The sequence below is a fragment of the Bombus vosnesenskii genome, unplaced genomic scaffold (genome assembly GCF_011952255.1).
Source record: "Bombus vosnesenskii isolate JDL3184/JDL3185 unplaced genomic scaffold, Bvos_JDL3184-5_v1.1 scf7180000013266, whole genome shotgun sequence".
Classification (NCBI taxonomy): Eukaryota; Metazoa; Arthropoda; class Insecta; order Hymenoptera; family Apidae; genus Bombus; species Bombus vosnesenskii.
The window spans coordinates 6248460-6266960 of record NW_022882926.1 but is presented as its reverse complement, the minus strand read 5'-3'; the positions used below and the strand labels follow the sequence as shown (position 1 = coordinate 6266960).

The 18501-nt window shown below is 33.4% G+C and overlaps 2 protein-coding genes across 3 annotated transcripts in view; one reads left to right on the top strand and one right to left on the bottom strand.

Annotated features, from left to right (window-relative positions):
• Window positions 1-4759: 4759 nt before the first annotated feature.
• The window catches only part of LOC117243488 (glycine-rich cell wall structural protein 1.0-like), an 88253-nt gene continuing 74511 nt past the window's right edge, over window positions 4760-18501 (bottom strand). The window contains exons 3-5 of the mRNA XM_033511015.1: window positions 12114-12268; window positions 9172-9564; window positions 4760-5749 (exon numbers count right to left, since the gene is read on the bottom strand). Of these exons, the coding sequence (XP_033366906.1) occupies window positions 5619-5749; window positions 9172-9564; window positions 12114-12159 (570 nt within the window). The 5' untranslated portion in view covers window positions 12160-12268 and the 3' untranslated portion in view covers window positions 4760-5618. The remainder of the gene's footprint in view (window positions 5750-9171; window positions 9565-12113; window positions 12269-18501) is intronic.
• LOC117243487 (breast cancer type 1 susceptibility protein homolog) overlaps window positions 13400-18501 on the top strand; it is a 38931-nt gene continuing 33829 nt past the window's right edge. The window contains exons 1-2 of one of the 2 annotated variants that reach the window (XM_033511014.1): window positions 13400-13644; window positions 15027-15241. In XM_033511014.1, coding sequence (XP_033366905.1) covers window positions 13562-13644; window positions 15027-15241 — 298 coding nt within the window. In that variant the 5' untranslated portion in view covers window positions 13400-13561. The remainder of the gene's footprint in view (window positions 13645-15026; window positions 15242-18501) is intronic. The other variant, XM_033511012.1, reaches the window with a different exon arrangement.

Sequence of the window (18501 nt, the reverse complement as noted above, 5' to 3'; positions counted from 1 at the left end):
ACTAGGGTGGCGCAGGTGCATGAATATGTCACGATTAATTCGCCACCGCGTACATAATTCGAAGACACACGGTACTACCGCTGTGACACCGATCGAAGATTGAGTTTCAAACGCGGGCCAGCGATACATGCACTATGTGCGTAAATTTTGCCCGATTGGTCGCAAAGCACAAAGCACCTTCCAACTGCTTTCATTGCGAACGATATCCGAAAGCCTCGCGTTCCCTTCCACGGTTATTAAATTCTTGCTCTGATGAAAATTAACGGAGACAGAATTAAACGTGCAGCTTCTACTCTGCGGTGAAATTCAGTTCTTCTTTTATATCGAAAATCGTTTCTTCTAACAATTTTCGACGATTAATTTTTGACGATTAATTTCTGACGATGGGGAACCTCATCACGGCCTTTGAATTTGATGGAATATTTTTCTAAAATAATTGGATTCTCGGTTTTCAATTTTATAACACTGATACATTTTAACATTCAACCAAAATTGGTAATGGCACCTTCAATGGTCGCTCCTGGTTTCAATAGAATATTTTTGTTAAACAATTGAACTTCACGATCTCGATCCTATACCATTGTCTTTGATTGTTTTAGACAATTTATAAAGTAACTAATCGATGGCGAGTGTATTTTAATGATCGTAATGATGACGCGAAACGCGGCGATCGCCTGTGGATTTGATGGGACATTTTTATGAAATTCCAGATCAAATTGTCGATTTTGTGGGATTATTTTCAGATATTTTAGAATGTTGGAGAAATTACTGAATAGTAGTGAGTGTATATATTACAGTTTTTAATTTTGTAGTAGTATCGTTTCCATAATATTTAAAAAATTGAGAAAGTATACGGATGATGATGAATGTAGTTTAGCGATTAAGATGATTATGGGAAATATGGCGATTATTTGTGAATAGTTGGGTTTTCGATAGTGCAACATTGTTTTGGTATTCTTGTAGAAAATTGGCAAAATGGAAAATTTATAAAATGGCTTAAGAAGTAAAATAATTTTTCAATCATTAACATAACCGACAATCATTCATAATAATTGATGTGATTTCGTTTAGCTTCTTGAATTGAAACAGCTTGTTGAATGTGACTGAAAAGGTAATAAACGTTTCCATAATTAAATATCAGTAAACTATCTTACGCAGAGAATTTACATGGATACAAACTTGGTCTCTGTTTTATTTACGAAATGTGTGACAATTCATTATTAAAGTTTATATTATAAGAAACAATTGTGTGAGATCGCGGAAATGCTCGAACGTTTACAATGAAGGATTACGATGAACAAAGTGTGCATAATTGGTACATAATACATACTGAATATTTCAAAACGCTTAGAATCAAACAATTTTCCTAAATTTTGATTAATTTGATTAGAATAAATTTTTTTTACATTGAATTATCTTCAGCATTATTTCTCCGAATTACTCATGTCACGATCGTATCATACAAATATGTACATTGTTTTAAATTAATATTCCATTTCTCCCTTATCTTTATTCAATTAATATTATATATTTAATACAATTTTTCCTCCCGTATTTTCATACTTCGTACTTTACTCTCTCTAAACAATTGAATGGCAGACAAGGACAAGAAATTATCACCGATCTTGAACACTTGTACGAGTTTTCGTACTATGGCTAGAAGATCGATCGATTCCATCCAAATTAATAGTTCAATTTCTTAGCATTTCATTAGCATCTTAATCCGTCTTTAGTTTGCACTTTCTAATCAACCGACGAGATGATGTTCTAAAATTACAAACATGATTGCCATTGTACATGTATCCTCCTTCACAAAATTAATTCTCGCCAATACTTTAAATCGATTTTCAAAATGATTACTTCAATTCATTCCTAACCAACAAAATGTCATCATAAAATTACTATACTACATTGATATTATAACGTATTATATACAAATTTATTACCCTCCTTCCTATAATTAATTAGCAAGAATATTTTAAGAACATTGATATAAATTACATCCCTGAATGATTGAACGACACAGAGATAATCCGAAATTAACATCAACATTCGACACAGCCTCTCGTAATCATAAAATGACCAGTACATCGGTCGACCATCCCAAAGTTAGTATTTCGATTTAGCAAGTAAACAGCATCCCAAAATTTACCAGACATTAATATCGCCATGCATACGATTATTACCATCATTTCGAAACAGACGATCAAACACCAATAAAGTCCAATTGAACGATCAACTGACTCGATTGCGGCTATTTATGCATCTATGAGCGATTGCAAGGTGGAAAAATTTACAAACTACACATAATATATCCAGCTGTATAATACATACATATATATAAAATATGCAGAAAAATATGATAAATTGCTAGCTATAATGTTCGATAGGCGAAACGAGCTTCTATTTAATATTCAAAGTATTTTCATTTTCCATCGTTGTATTCATAAAAGTATCGAATTGCATAAACGTTCGCAATTTAAACTGCGGGTTCTTATGCAATTACAAGAGACTTGAAGGTGAATAATTCACAAAATCCGCACAATATGCAAAAATATATAAAATATTCAAAGCACGACGCTCTTTATAATATTTCGTAAATAAAACAATTTTCCCCAGTTCCACTTTTCCAATCGTATCGATCAAAATATGAATGCATCGATATCCGCAGTCTGCTTATCACATTTCGATACAACTCGAGCATCTTGTTGTTCATTATAATCCGAGGAACGTTCGAGCACTCACGGGATCCAGTATACACCGAGACAGAATAGAAAAGGTTCGCCCCCTAATGCAGCTTTAAACGATCGTTTACTCTCGTGTGGGCCATTTCGTACAATTTGCGAGGAGGCTGGCAAAAATAAAGTTCGAAGGCCCGGACCCTGGTGCCCGTAAAGCCTCATATCGCGTGTTTTATCCGCCGCCATTAAGTTTGTCCAACGAAGTCGGTAAATTTTCACGGGCGGCGATTAAGACGAAGAAGTAAATCGTACTCGAACTATTCTGTTCTTCTGCTCTTCTCCTCCGTTAGTTCTGTCTCGATGGACCTAACCTGACGTCAATATCGAAACCCATTATCCAGGCTCCAAATGAAATTATTGACCCATTTTGGGAATTCAGCTAACTACGAGCCTCAAAGCGACCATTGCGCTGTCTACGAGCGCGCGTCCTGTCCACACGTCACTAGATCTACGCGAATTAGCCCGCCAATTCGCGAGAATCTTCTTCGATTTCAAGATTTGAGTATGATTATGGTCGAAAACCGTTGCGTTTATGTAACAAGAAGGTGTATGTCGGTGATTAGTAAGCTGATTGATGGTGATGATCGAACGTTAATGACGTTATGGGTATGATAAGATTTAGGTTGATCGATTCTACATCGGCTGAAGCTGAGAAATGGAGAATCGATGAAGAGTTCATACGTGGAACATATGAAAATGGAAGGTTCTCTTGTTTTTTAATAATGATGTTAATCTAGCTTCTTGTCTTATAGTTTAACGCATTCGCTGCTAGTAACATACATACATTGATTTTGATATTTAAATAAATTTATCGACATAACTGTTACATTAGCGTTTCCGTGTGTTCCAATAAAATAAATAATAGGGGTAAATGAGTCCGTGAACAATTAGAACGATCATTGTTATTAAAATAAATAAATTTGTAATAAAGGAAAGAATGCTTGTCTTAAGGATTAATTAATAACAGCGAATGTGTTAATCGTGGCTGTGTCGTTTCTTTTGAAGCTGGGTATCGAAGAATACCTAATTTGTATTTGGTAACTCTTATTCTTCTATTCTATCAATTACAATGAAAATTAGAATTAAGCTTAGCTTTTATCCTGAGTATTTGTACTATTCGAATGATTACCTCCTCCAACAATGTAAATGAGTATCCTAAAATAAGAATTCGAAAGAATTTCATATGGTTACAATATCTCGATTGTTATGTCACAATATCTCGATGTATATGTGTCATGTTTTTTGGAATAAAAAATTATATCGCTTCGAAATAATCGGTTTATGGACTTGCAATATGTCCAATAAGAAATATTTTCGGACCATTCTATTTGATACCCCATATTTCGACATACAATCGTCGTTGAAATTCCCCCTCCTTTGAAGAGAGAAAAAGGATCGATCAGAACTTCACCATCTTCCTTCAACTTTCCCAAAATTTACGTGACCACAACCACATCTTACCATACCCATAAAAAAGCACATTAAACCATCCACACAAAGAAAACCCCTTACTACACCTCAAACTGCATAATCAGCTGTTCTTTCAAAAACCCCTATTCTAAGTTTCTACCACCTATATGCCTCAACCAACTATTGAACGAGCCCGCGAATTAGCCCGCTAATTCACGAGAATCCTTCGAACCGGAAGCTCGAATTCACGATGGAACTACGCCCGAATATTGTCGCGTCCCTATGACGACGATTAAGTGTTGATCGAGTTAACGAGCGAATTATAGCTCACAGACGAACAATGTGTGCGTGATCTAATTCGAGCGTAATTCCACATGGTGTACTCTCCAATTTCGCTCAATTACTGTTTCCTTCCGGTTTATCCTTCAGCTTATGAAAACTTCGATAATTATTCAGAACAGGATGCACTTGATCGATCTCGATCATCTTCAAATATACTGTCGGAATGAACATTTACAGTAACCGTTTCCTATGCACATAACTGCCGATCCAACCAATAAACCAACTTACGTTTAATATACTATGTTTAATAGTATGCACGCTTGTAGTATGTAAATACAGTTTAGCTTTGTTAACGAGATTGATTACAATTTCGAGCAACTAAAAATAAGAGTAAACCGTTAGAACCGGAAACAATTCCTGCGTTGGAATTATTTCGGAATCTCTCTATTAATCCAGCCCAATCTATAACTCAATGACATATCACTTCTCTTACGAATATCAAAAAATGATTATCGTCAGCACGTTAAGTTTAGATCGAGCTATATAAAGGTGCCCATCTATGTCACAACGTGGCGTAATCCTAACTTGCAATCAACTGAAATCCATTGCGAACGTCTCAGAAACTAAATTCAAGGGACGTTACGTACGCAGAAAAAGATTACTCACGATACGGACCTTGACGATTTTCAATGTTATATTCCGAATAATTATCAAAATTCTCTTGTACGAAACGTCGACGCCCTCTAGAGAGCAATGACAAAACGAAAGGGAAATAAAAAGAAGAGTCGAGAAAAAAGACGTCGACGCAATCGGTAATCCGTTTTAGGTTCATAGCACAGCCCTAGCTGCATCCCACGGAGACATGTCGATATTTCGATGAACGTTTGGATTTACGGTCGAGTACCTTTATCGGTGGCGAAACCACGACATTATACGATATTACAGAACGGGGCGATATTCGATCGGCCGCACGCTGCTCGTAATGGCGGCGAACCATGGTTTAATGGTAAAAGGTGTTTTCTTTTGTGCATAAGGTGACGTTGTTCATACGGGTGGAAGCATTGTGTGGTTGTCGTTGATGTCCAGCAACGGTCGTCGGTTCTGCTGGACCAAGTCCTGGAGAATCCTGTAGGAGGGCCCGCGTACTAGTTGTTATCGCCTGGATGAACGGAAGTCTGCACTAGGCTATGCCAGGGTCACCACCCCTTCCGGTTCCGGGGACCAACAGTTATCCGACAGCCAACAGCCCACCACCACCGTCACGAAACCGATCAGCAGCGCTAAGAAGATGTACACTTCCGCCTTGCCTAAGGAATCTGCACCAGGACATCCAGTTTTCACGTTTCGTTTCGACTAGATCGATTTTTTATGAGAACACACACACATGCAGCATGTAGAAAATAAACAAGAACGAAAAACGTGCACAGCGTGCCAGGCTCTCTTTGTGAGAAGGTGAACGATCGACGTGCAAAATGTGGTCACGTGAAAAATGCCAAGATATGACAGAGATGAATTACGGTCGAGGTTTTGAATGGTCACTCGAAGCTTCCGAATGATTTATCGACGATACACGTTGAAAGCGAATCTTACGTGGATCGAAGCGAGCTGGATGGGAGGTTTGACATTTTGGTCGAGTGGAAGCTGTTTCTTTCCGTGTGGCAATTTTTAATTGCATTTTGTGGTTCGTTGATTATTCGGTCAAAATATTACATCTTTTTTCGTATGATAGATTTCTGCAGGCTTTTCCTTCCTTTCGAATTACTGATCATTCCGAAAGTTATCGCAGTTCTGATATATCTGAGCTGAGTGCTGTATGTCACTCGAAAAATATATTGATGGATTGTGATCTATTGATTGAACTAAAACATTAAGGAATATATTGTAGATGTATTATTATTTTCATTTCGTGTACTTCGGAGAGCAAACATAAAAATGGAAAGCTGCATCAGATACAGAATATGCTATACAGAAAGTGCATCAATTGAATATTGAAGTTCTATTTCATCCGTTATATTTTTCTGATTTATTTCCAACAGGTCTTCACTGTGAAATCCTGAATATTTCTTTACTCGGAGATGATTTAGGAAGCAGAAGGACATCGAAAATATCTTTAAACAGTTTATTTTCCATGAAGGTATTTTAAAGGTTGTGATACATCAGCAAAAGTGTATTAAACATTCTAGAAATTATTTTAAATGAAAATGTTCAATTTCAATGATGATTTACAATCTTATAAAAAATAAACAGTCTAAAACTAACATAAACATCTATCATAATTCATTTTTATCGATCGCTATAAAGGCGCAACATATAAGTAGGCAAATAAACCTTCGTTCATGAAAACGATGAAAAATTGAGAAACTGCTCCGAATATAAACTGACTATAATATCTACGATATAATATCCAGAAAAGTGAAAAGTGGTTTCCTATGTCACAAAGGACGCGAGTTCCGAAATTGTGGACAGTCAATAAAACAACTTTTCGACGCTCTTTTTCATTTGAGAAAGCCTGTAAAACAAATTGATATACAGCAGGGACAAAATGTTATTTACACAGTATCCTTTCTGAAATTAAACAACAGGCCATTTTTATTGCCTAGAAATATTTTAACAGAACCGCGAGAAATTGGCAAAATAAATCCATTGATAGAACAAAGTTAAAATGGAGACTAAACCATTAAACGTTTATTTCGAAAAATGAATATCTATAAATCTCCTTTCAATCTATCGAATGTAAAATATCAATTCGTTCTATAAGCGATTTGTAGATGTAAAAATATACCGAATATGGTTTTCGGCGTTCTAGTAAAGAAATTTTTATCAAAAAATGTTCACCGTGTTCTAAAAATCTATCTAAATCACAGAAGTTTTATATGGAGATGAAAAAATTGCGATACGGAGAAGAATTACAGAAAAATTATAGAGGAAGATAACAAACCGACGATTGACCATATAATATTTTTCTAGAATTTCATGTCCAACTTTTGATTAAAAAACAACAAAGCTTAGGAATCGACTTAACGAAGAAACAAATCAAAGATAACAGAGAGCATACATAAGAAACAGTTTGGGAAGTGTACTTTCCACGAGTTTAAAACTAGAAACTAAATTCTCTGTGTATACTCAGGTTCTCCACGCTCTAGTCGCGGTTGTTTCATGCCTATCGCGAAGAAAAGTAAAATTTTAACTTGTGATGAAATATTCGCCTATATAACTCAAGATACATCGATCTACGAGGAAATCTGGAAGTTAAATCAGAACCTAAGATTCGCGAACGAAAACACGCGTACTGTTCATTCGTTTCATGAATTTTTCACGTTCCCTGCTGTACCATCTTCGACGCACAATAAAATTGACAGAGATTCGGAAAAAACGAATTTCACTTGCTGTAATCCTTTTAACTTTCGTTTTAATTTTTATCGAATTAAATATTTGATAAATAAATACAGTCAAATCTAGTTTATACGAACGAGTGAATGCTCAGTTTCAAATATACAAACTCATATAGCGGATTCTTATCTGTCTATAGTATTATGGACAGCTAATTCGAGCTTATCGGGTTATAAAGTCGAGAAGTTCTCGCAGTAATACGGTGAGAATTTGTTCGCGCTAATGAGCTACAAAGCTAACATGAACAGCGTGAAAGTTATACGCAGACATTCAGTAACGCGATCAGTACAAGTTTATGGACGACAATTACTGTTTGATGAACATTTATAGACCGTGTACCGTATGTTTTATAAATGCGGGAAGATGCGCAATAAAACATAAATATGTGAAATGAAATAGGAAATCATTTTCTCGTGGAAATGTGGAATTTTAAATGGCACATGCTTCGCAATTAATATATTCGACATAACAATATATACATCTGTAAATAGAGATCACTCTGGTGGAATAAAACGCAATATACGAAATGAAATTCATTGAATTACTAAGTTATTTTATATTTGGAATAAATAAATATTTGATATTTTATATTAATGCTACAAGTTGTTTCAATAATCTACACATATTCAGGATCACCAGTACGGGAAAAATCGTGTAGGATCTAAAGCAATAATAAAGTAATTGCTCAGGATTTAGCATAAGTTACTAAAAATGTTCTTGACTAATCACAATAAAGACATGCCATATTAGCAGCAAAAAAATGGTTCATATGCAAAATGCTGTTTCTTGCATTCTAACAAGTACACATTATTTAAAGAACATTTTACTATCAGATGTCCCTAATGTAGCTAGAACTTATGCATGCATAGTGAAACATTCCGGATTCCTGCAACGTTAAGACCACATCTCAACGACAATGCAAGGTGAGCTAATAAAAAGTGCTCCCAAATTTTCACATTTCTTGCTGAATACATCACATACGACAGACAAGAGAAAGAACAAGAATGGGAAAAAGGCAAAAGTCTGTACAGAATGACAAACTATTCCATGTGAATATCGTTAAAAACCTACAAAAATTACTTCAAAGAATTCATTGGCCAAACTATTCGATAAATAAGGCAAACTCGCGCAAAGAAACAGTGCATAGAAAATGCTAATCCTACAAAAACATATCAACTTGATCTACCTAAAATTCCTCTACAAACTTTTCCAAATAAAACGTAAAAATAAAACATCAACTATATACAAACACCAACATTCGGCAATATATATTAATTGGGAAAGAAATATAAATGAGATGATATAAATGAGATAAATGTACAGAAGTCATGCAGAACGGAAGGTTTACCTAGAGGTCCCTTCGACTTCCAGAGTCCCTTTATCAGCGTGGGGTCGCCGCGGCGCCAGTCGCGCCACCCTCGGCCCCGACGAGTCGGGCCACCGGGCCAACTTTGACCACCACCGGACCAACTTTGACCACCACCGGCGGCATCACCACTGGCGGCACCACCACTGGCGGCACCACCACCGGCCCCACCGCCGGTAGTTCCTCCGGTCACACCGAAACCAACAGCGCCGCTGCCAGGGCCAGAGGCACTGCCGCCAGCGGCGCCAAAAGTGCTGCTCGCGCCACTGCCAGCTGTGCCACCGCCGGGGCCCGGGGTGCTCGGCGAACCAGCCTGCGGCTGTCCATGGCCCCCCGCCGCGCCGCCACCGCCCTGTGGCAACGGCAATCCCGCCGCTTTTTTTATCCAAAGCAGCGTGAAAAATCAACATACGCCGATCAAATTATTATTGTACACTTTTTGGGTTAGTATCTTTGGGATCGCCTTCGTATCGAGGGAGCAAGTTAAAAAGAGAGCTGTTACGACGGTGTATACATCTGACGATTTTTACGATAGTTGGTGTTGGTTGATATTTGATTCAGTAATTGGTTATGAGATTTAATATGTAGTTTTATATGTAGGTAGTTTTGTATGATTAGGCGAAGACTTTTTTGTTTGTTGAAAGAAACTGACAAGATAATATGATTTTTTAATTCAGCCTGCTACTGTTACTTTGAAAGATTGTTATGAGTTTAGCCATTAATTATCTTGGATTTAATAATTCAGTTACTAAGATACACTATTTTTATTATATATCAAGTTTATACAGTGACTACAAAAGGTATTTATACGCCATTGTGCTGAATATAATTGGATCCAAGCATATCAAAAATTGGTATCATTTAGTGGCACTTTCATGTGATTAATGGAATTTGATACTGTGAAGATGGAATGTAGAATCTGATAAAAGACACCTTCATTCATCTCCCACGTCCTTTTTTTCTTCTCACTCATCTTTATTTCTTGTCTACTCTTTCTTATCTACGATATTGAAATCTATCAGAGTGTCAGAAATGTATTAGAGATTAAGGCAGTAAACAGCTAACGTTCATTTAAGTAGCTTAAGGAATGATAAGACAAGTGATGAAGTTGAGAAGTTACTCTAGCTGTTACTAGTGCATCTATTAACAATAGTATGTATATGTGTGTGCTTGAACTATTGATAAAGTCGATAATAATCGTTCTGGAGGTGAGATTTGTGATAAGTTTCTGAAACAATATGACACTTTGGAACTGTAAGCAACGTAAAGTGCAACTAACTAGTTATTAAGAACCTGCTGAACTTTGAGAAGATCATTACGAGTACTACAGAGTAATGAGTACTCAAAGAGTATTTTGGATGTGGAATATTCAGTATTTGTATATCTTTCTGATTCGAACGAAAAGAAAAATGGAATTGGTTAACAGTAATGCAACCTTCATGTATAGTTAAGTCGAAGAGATAAAAATGAACAGAAATGTATCACCATAGATGTTAATAAAAAATAATGTTATAAATAGAACAAATAACTCGTAGAAGTGATTTTTATGTATACGTGGGAAATTTCATAGCTTTGAGCTTTTGTAAAATATCCAAAACATACAAATTCGATTAAAAAATCGTAAAAAGATATGCGACATATTTTTCCACCAAGTTGAAGACGCTTTACAAAGTCGTTAGGTGTACACACCGTAATGAGGTAAGTCGGGGGAGGAAAGTTGTTGGTAGATAGGATCGTGCTCCTTTAATCACTGCGAGGGCAGTTGATTTCGCTCCCAAGTAAATTTATTCGATAAAGAAAAGTTTCTCGCGAGCGTAACTTGGATTTTCATACAAAGAGATCGTTATGCCTCGTTTGCCATGCCGATAAGTATAATCGCCGAATAAATTTACCGGGTCTCTAGAATCTCTCAGTGCCAGTTTATTTGCATGCAGAACCGCTAAGAAGATAAGAAAAAAATCTATTTTGCAGTGTTATAGAAATGAAATTCATTTCACCCGGAACGTTCGCACGTTTGTCACTGAAATTTTCACGGCACCGTTAATGCATACCTGTTGATGGTCACACAAAAACATTAATTTCATCATACCAAAATGTCGCAAAATATTGGAAGAAAAATAGATTTGCGTAATTTGGTATTCCTCTGTCAAAAATATACGCAATCGTATTGTATACCATTCCAAGTACGGTATCATATACTTTTTTTCGAGTGAAAAATAAAATAACTCAACTGAAGCTTCACTGGTAAAAAAATTACTGCTATACAGTTTGCTTATATATGAATCACATTAAATAAACAAAATCCATTACTTAAAAATTAAAATTTATCGTTCTACATTCTAGTACACGTTTTTCTAACTTTTATATATAATTGTAAAAAATTCATCAAAGGTAAAAATTCAGGCTAATTTAAAAGCAAATATATTGCTATACGGTTCAGTGAAACTTAAAATATGGAAAATTTAGATTGGTTTCAGTTTTCCGCTTTATCCGTGTTTATAACAAAATTTCTACGCTCGATGCACTCTGTAACAGTAATTCCTTTCCTGAACTTCCTTATCGCATAGACGCAGCGTACACGTAATTAATCCCAGAGGAACGAACTTCAACTGCTTTGAATCCGTCTTGACTGCATTAAATTTTTCAAAATAATAACTTTTTGTTTTAAGAAATTTTAACATGGACCTCACGTAATAACCAGTTGTTACATGGTTATCAAATGTAGTCATTTGCAAGAATGCTTACCGATGCAAGAACAAACACCAATTATAACCTTTCCATTAACATCGAATTCAAATTTGGCACCAAAAACAATCGTTTGTTTCTTCCAAAAATAATATTTGCGTCGAAAATTGTGATACTTTTCCATTACACGTTAATACATATATCGCACAATATTCATATATTGTGTTGCCAAGACTTACCGCATAAGCAAAAGAGTAAAGTACTGGCAAGGAAGATCCACCCCATAACGTCATCAACAAGTCGTTTCTGCGAAGCTCATGTTACGCTGAATATCGTCTTTTCTGTCTGTTGGTTAAGCTTGACGATGCTGGGTTAATCATTTGTACGACAATCTCTGTAAAAGAAAAGTATTCGGTTTTGATTAATCATCCTGGCCGGGTTAAACGAGTGTTTAAAACGAAGACTGCAGGAGAAAAACAGGATAAGTTATATTTTTCTTATCTTATATAATGACAGCAATGTTTTAAAATTCTTATCTTATCAAAATTGTTCTTTTATCTAATTTTGAAGTTAAACATATATTTCCCTACACTTTTTGTAATTTAAAAAATATAGCTTTGATAATATTAAAATATTGTTTGTTTTAACGATTATATCTTCGGCTAGAATTAGCAGATTCTTTTCCATTTTTAGCTATTTTATATTAAAATATTCCTTTTTAATCATAAACTGAGACTAAAATAAAAAACAAGAATCTATTTATCATGTTTACCCCTGTGGTTTTGTAACGATTATATTTGTTTGTAACGTAACAATGGCGTCATTGGAAAAGCGAAATGTTAAATTAAACAAAGGTTATACTATCAGTAAATTATAAAGAAATACCTTTGGCGATGTGATTTGCCGAAACTGTATTCTCGACCAATTTCACAACACAGTTTTTGCAAAGATGTTTAATCAGCAGGAATCAATTTAAATGGAAATATTATTCGAAAGGATTCGATTACGTTCCCCAGCAAACCCGTTCAATTATGCAGCTTCTTACTATATGGTTTCCCGCCTTTATCGAGTATCGAAATTTGATACAACAACGCACTCTGTCGTTGAAAAGTATATACAGAGGATGTATCGATAAATCGCATTCTGAATGAAAGAATAATACAAACTTTTTATTTTTTATAAACTGAATGCGACTGTATGTACTTCATAATTTGTATGATTACTCATTAATTACACGATATGATTAAATATTTTAGACTATGACTACAATGAAGTTTTAACGAACTTAATATCCAAAGTAACTATATATGTAGATAAATTTTGACAAACGTATGCAAATCTTTCATTTATCAGAACACGAATACGAATTCAGTAGATTAATCATAAAGTATTCATAGTCTGAAAAATACGAATTAAATACATTGAATATATTAATTATATAATAAAAAATTTTAATTCTATATATCGATTAATTGATCACAGCGCCATCACAAGCACGTGGTTAAAGTCAAAGTAAATCTTGAAGACCTGTTGACAATTTGATAACACAAGTAGTCTGTATTCTAACAATGGCAAGATCGAATGAAAAAGTTTTACGAGATCCCGCGCTTTTGATGTATTTAAACAAAATGAATTTAATCCAATTGTGATAGACATTCGCGATGTGACATTCGTAACAAAGGAAAAGATGATGAAAGAAGTGTTCGTTACTGCTGAAAAACTAGCAGAGGAAATTAGAAATATACAAAAATGTTTACAATGCACAATTTGGTAAGTTTTTAATTGTCATATCAAAATCTATGAAGTAACTTAAAAGCGAATAATTCATACATTTGAAACGCATAATGTGTAATACATGTTAGATCAATGTTCATGTTAAGATTCAATTCATTTTGAGAAGTTCTGTTATAGGTTATATACCTATAACTCAGTATTTTCAATGTTCTATGCTTTAAGTAACCTCAAATAAATAGAAGGAGATAAGTATATTTGTTTAGTTTCTTGACTTAACAAACCATTTCTTTTAATTCCATTTGTACCATAAGTATTGTTTTGTTAAAGACATATTGACTTTAATTTATTACGTGAAACTGTTCAACTCATCATTTAAATGGACTCTAATAAATTCACGGCCATTAATCTTTTATCATGCTTATTTATTATATTAATATAATAGTTTTCATTTTGTATCTATGGTGGAAGACTAGTTAGTAATTAGACTGAATGAAAGCGACTTAATATACATTTAATAAGATAGTTATATTTTATTTTTATATTCCTTTACGCTATGTATGTAATTTTAATATAGTTAGTTTGCTCACTTATGAAACCTTATCTATTACTGATTAAATTTTGTATTTTCTGATTCTAATATAATATTTGCATACTATATACAAAAAGATAAAAGAATGCGATATAATACATACAAGAAGATTAAGACTACAATTAAGGTTTCAACAAATGATATTTTATATAAAGTTAAGAACTGAAGTTCTTTAAATATTTGATCATACATTCTTCATATATTTTTATATACCTATAAAAGGTTACTTAAAAAACTATTATTTAATTCTTTTATTTGAAAAGGCAATGTTCTTTGATTCCATGTATTTTATGACGTTAAATCATTCTCCATAAAGAAATTATTGTATTGAAATATTATTGAAAAATTATATTATATTGCAATTAATATTTTGTATACAGTAAGAACAAGAATTATTTGTTCTTATTTTCTAATGACGGATCTTTTTATTAAGTTTTAAATTTTATTTTCATAGTATCAAATTTTTGTGATCATATGAAAGTACTAGTAAATGATACAAAGTTTAATATACTTGGACCTGATTAATTACTATATAAATGCATACAATAGTGTGCAAATACATTTTGTGACCTTCGTATATCAAACATTATATATACTCAATTTATTAGAATCTGTTATCAAGTTTTATTGATCTTATAGCATTACATTTTTACTTCAGTGATTATTAGATATTTCATTTTGATTATGAATTGTTCAAAAATAAATAATTTTGTGAATTTAAAATATCCTAACATATACTGTTGTCTTTACTAAATTTATTTAATTATTTATTCTATTTGAAATACTCAAAGCTTGCTTATATAATGGATTATGTGCCTCTCTGTTCCAGCTTGAATACCATATCTGAGCCAGTGAAAACCCTTTGTGGGCATCGATTCTGTCGCCAGTGCATTCAAACGCTATTGCAAAGTAAAAATGCTCTCTGTCCACTCTGCAACCGTGCTATACAGCGTCGCAGCATTTCTAAGGACGAACACATGATATTATACATCGATGGACTGCAGAAACTAATCGAAGCGGTGCAATCGGATTCAGGCATCTGTAGTAAGTACTTTCGCCTTATTTAGGAGATAATAACAATATTTCGTAGATAATATCTGATGTTCGAAAACTACATTCTTTTATAAATAAGATTGTTATTACATATCGTCGTTGAAATAAAAAATGTACGATCAAAACACTCGACATAAAAATACTGATTGAGTAAAGAGAATGTTTTAATGTTAATTATTACAAGCGTATAATAGTATAACAATATCCAAAATTTGATGAAAAAGTATTTGAGCACATTTGTTGTAAATAATTTCTGATTGATGATATTGGAGAAAATATTTAGATGAAGACAAACTTATTTATAGTAGATGACTCATTTTGTTTGGCATTCAAGTATACTCGTTGGAAGAAGATGATAAAATGTTGAAGCAATAGAAGTGACACGTTCGTATATTTTTTGAAAGCGGAGAGAAATTTTATTTTTCACACCTTTCTGCAAAAAAACGAAAATCTATCTTTTATGAGGAATACCTTTGTAATAATTAGTTATATAAATAATCGTAAGTAAGATAATTCTACATGTAATTAATTATATAAATAATAGGCTTATATAATAATCACCTTAATACACTATAAACAGTCCTAATTGATCCAATAATAACGCTGCAATAATATATTGCTATATTTGAGCGATAAATTCGAGAATTTCGTACATTACAATATATCTTACATTGATTTTTATGGTGTAATTTATTTCTCCACCGTCCATGCAATACACAATATAACACACAAGATCAAATTTCTATTCATGAAAAAAATAAATATATTATCACGTACACAGTATTACACATAATATAATATGCAAAACAAATACCTTCTGTATGCAAAGTTCTATTATCATAAATGCAAATGAAATTTCTGTATAGTTGTTCTCATAACACAACTCTTTAGAAGTATTTCCTCTTTTTTTTAAAGATCTTGTATAATAATAATGATTTAAAACGGAGCTTATCTATGACTGACTTATAATTTTTATGCTCAAAAAAGAAAAAAATTTCGGTTATGAAATTTCAAATATAATATTTACATTAATCGTCCTGTTAAATAGAAAACGGTAGGAAAAATTCGCGAAGAAGAAATATCGGGAAGACGATAAATTTCTCAACGCAGATCACTACGTTTAAATGGAACTAACGTTCCTCCGCGATAAACTTTTTTCCCTGCAGTCTTAAGTAAAACATGAAGTTTAAAGTACACGTGCTGGTACATGTGCCACAACATCATGTTCACTCGAGTTGCCTATCTGTTTCACCTGTAGTGTAGCCGAATGTTTTCAAAAATTTAGGTCCTAGTGTTCTTTGGTATAGCAACGCATCTCGATGGTATCCAAAACTTCAACGTTTTACGAGCACTCTGCGTTTACGTTCTGGTATACGATCGAACGTAGAGAATTTGCTGAGTTTTGTTGCTTTCAAATGTTATTCATAATGTTCATCTTTTGTTACTTTCCTCTAGATTCTCATAATGCTTTATTACTCGCATGATTTATGTAGAACATGGGAGATGATAGGAAAATGTTTCATTCAAGAATTGGCAATCGACTTCATTAAAAAATACTAGTTTTTTTAACAGGGATGTTTTTGAAAATAATAGTTTTTTATTTGTTTTCTTATTATCTTCTCATTTTATTACCCGTTTCTATTGAAATTATAAATAATAACCAATTTCTATTAATAATAATAAAAAACCAAATTTGCCACACCGATCAAATTCGATTCTGTAAAGCTGAAGAATGACTCTGAACACGTTTTTAAAATTTTATCTCTGTAACAAAAGTGTGCTTTTATCGGAACAATTAAAGCGCTTGATTAAATTCTTGATTAAATTCTTAATTTTATAAAGATATACGTACTTGCTGTTATTCGAGTAACTTTAATTTGAAAGTTACGCATATTTAATAATAAAAAAAAGCAGCTCAGCATGCCCTGCTTCGCGAGACACAGGTCATAGGTCAATTTTCTAATATTCTTTGCTGTGACATGCTCTCAACTCTGACTTTTCTCAAATGCATTAACGTGCTTGCATTCTCTGCTACATGTACATACACGTACATGAGTTTCTGTAAAGCCAAACAAATCTCCTTGAATTTCACTATGAGTGGACTTTACAGGCTGGAAAGAGATTCCGAGGTACATATATTTCGAATGCATGACCTAGTAAGTTATTAATATTTCTAGAATATATTTTAATTTTGCAAATAAATTGCAAGATTGTTTAGTTCCCTAAAAAATTCAGAATTTTAATTTTCAGCCTTAATTTAATTAGGAAATTTACTTAAAATTGGTAAAATATAGAATAGCGTTAATATATTAGTCGCGATAATGAGGAAGAAGATAAATAAAGAATGTTTGCACTGCAAGATAAATTTATTATACGCAGTAATTAAATTATATGTGGACAACAATCAACGGAATATGTGAAGCTATCGAACGCCTCGACGCGTGACTTTCCACACTTGATATTCGCTATCATAACAATTTCCTCTCTCTAAACAGGTTGTCATTTCTACAAGCGTTTCAAGGATTCGAGTGTTCAAAAGTACAAATTGATTTATTGCAAATATTGAAATTCCAATTTCCTCCTTTAAATCTTTTTTCTCGAGTAATTGATCCAAAATGATTATAATTTGATTTAAGAAATTAAGAATGGCAAAAAAATGTATTATCTCTCTTTTTTTTTATTTTAATTATTTTAAATATCCCTCAGCATTGGAAAGTTAATTTCATAATAAAATTCTACGATCATTTTTTCATTGGATTTAAAACTTATTAATAATTTGAAATAATTTATCCCCCTACCTGAGACTTCGGCAAAAGGAAAATTTAAACTTCTGTCTTTACCTCCAGTCAAAATTAATGTTACATTCAATTCGTGATGAAGATGAGGGACATTTCTCTATAAATTCTAATAAAAATTTTAAAGCATTCTGCTTCATACTTTCATCAAGAGTTAATCGTTCTACCTAGAACCTCAATGAAAATTTGAAACGTTCTTTAGGTTTTAGTGCAAATTTAAAACGTGTTGTCCTGGTTAATTCCTCATTCTGGTTAAAGCTGGACGATACTTTGCTAAAGATTTTAATACAAATTTCGAACATTCTATATTAACAATATCTCGGAAAAGCTTTAAAATAGCGTACTTCACTACTTACTACAGCCTGTGAACCAAGACTCTCTTACCGATAAATATGAAGAAACTCTGTATCTCAAAATATTAACCACGAAAGCCAACATTTACGGTCCTAAATAGCC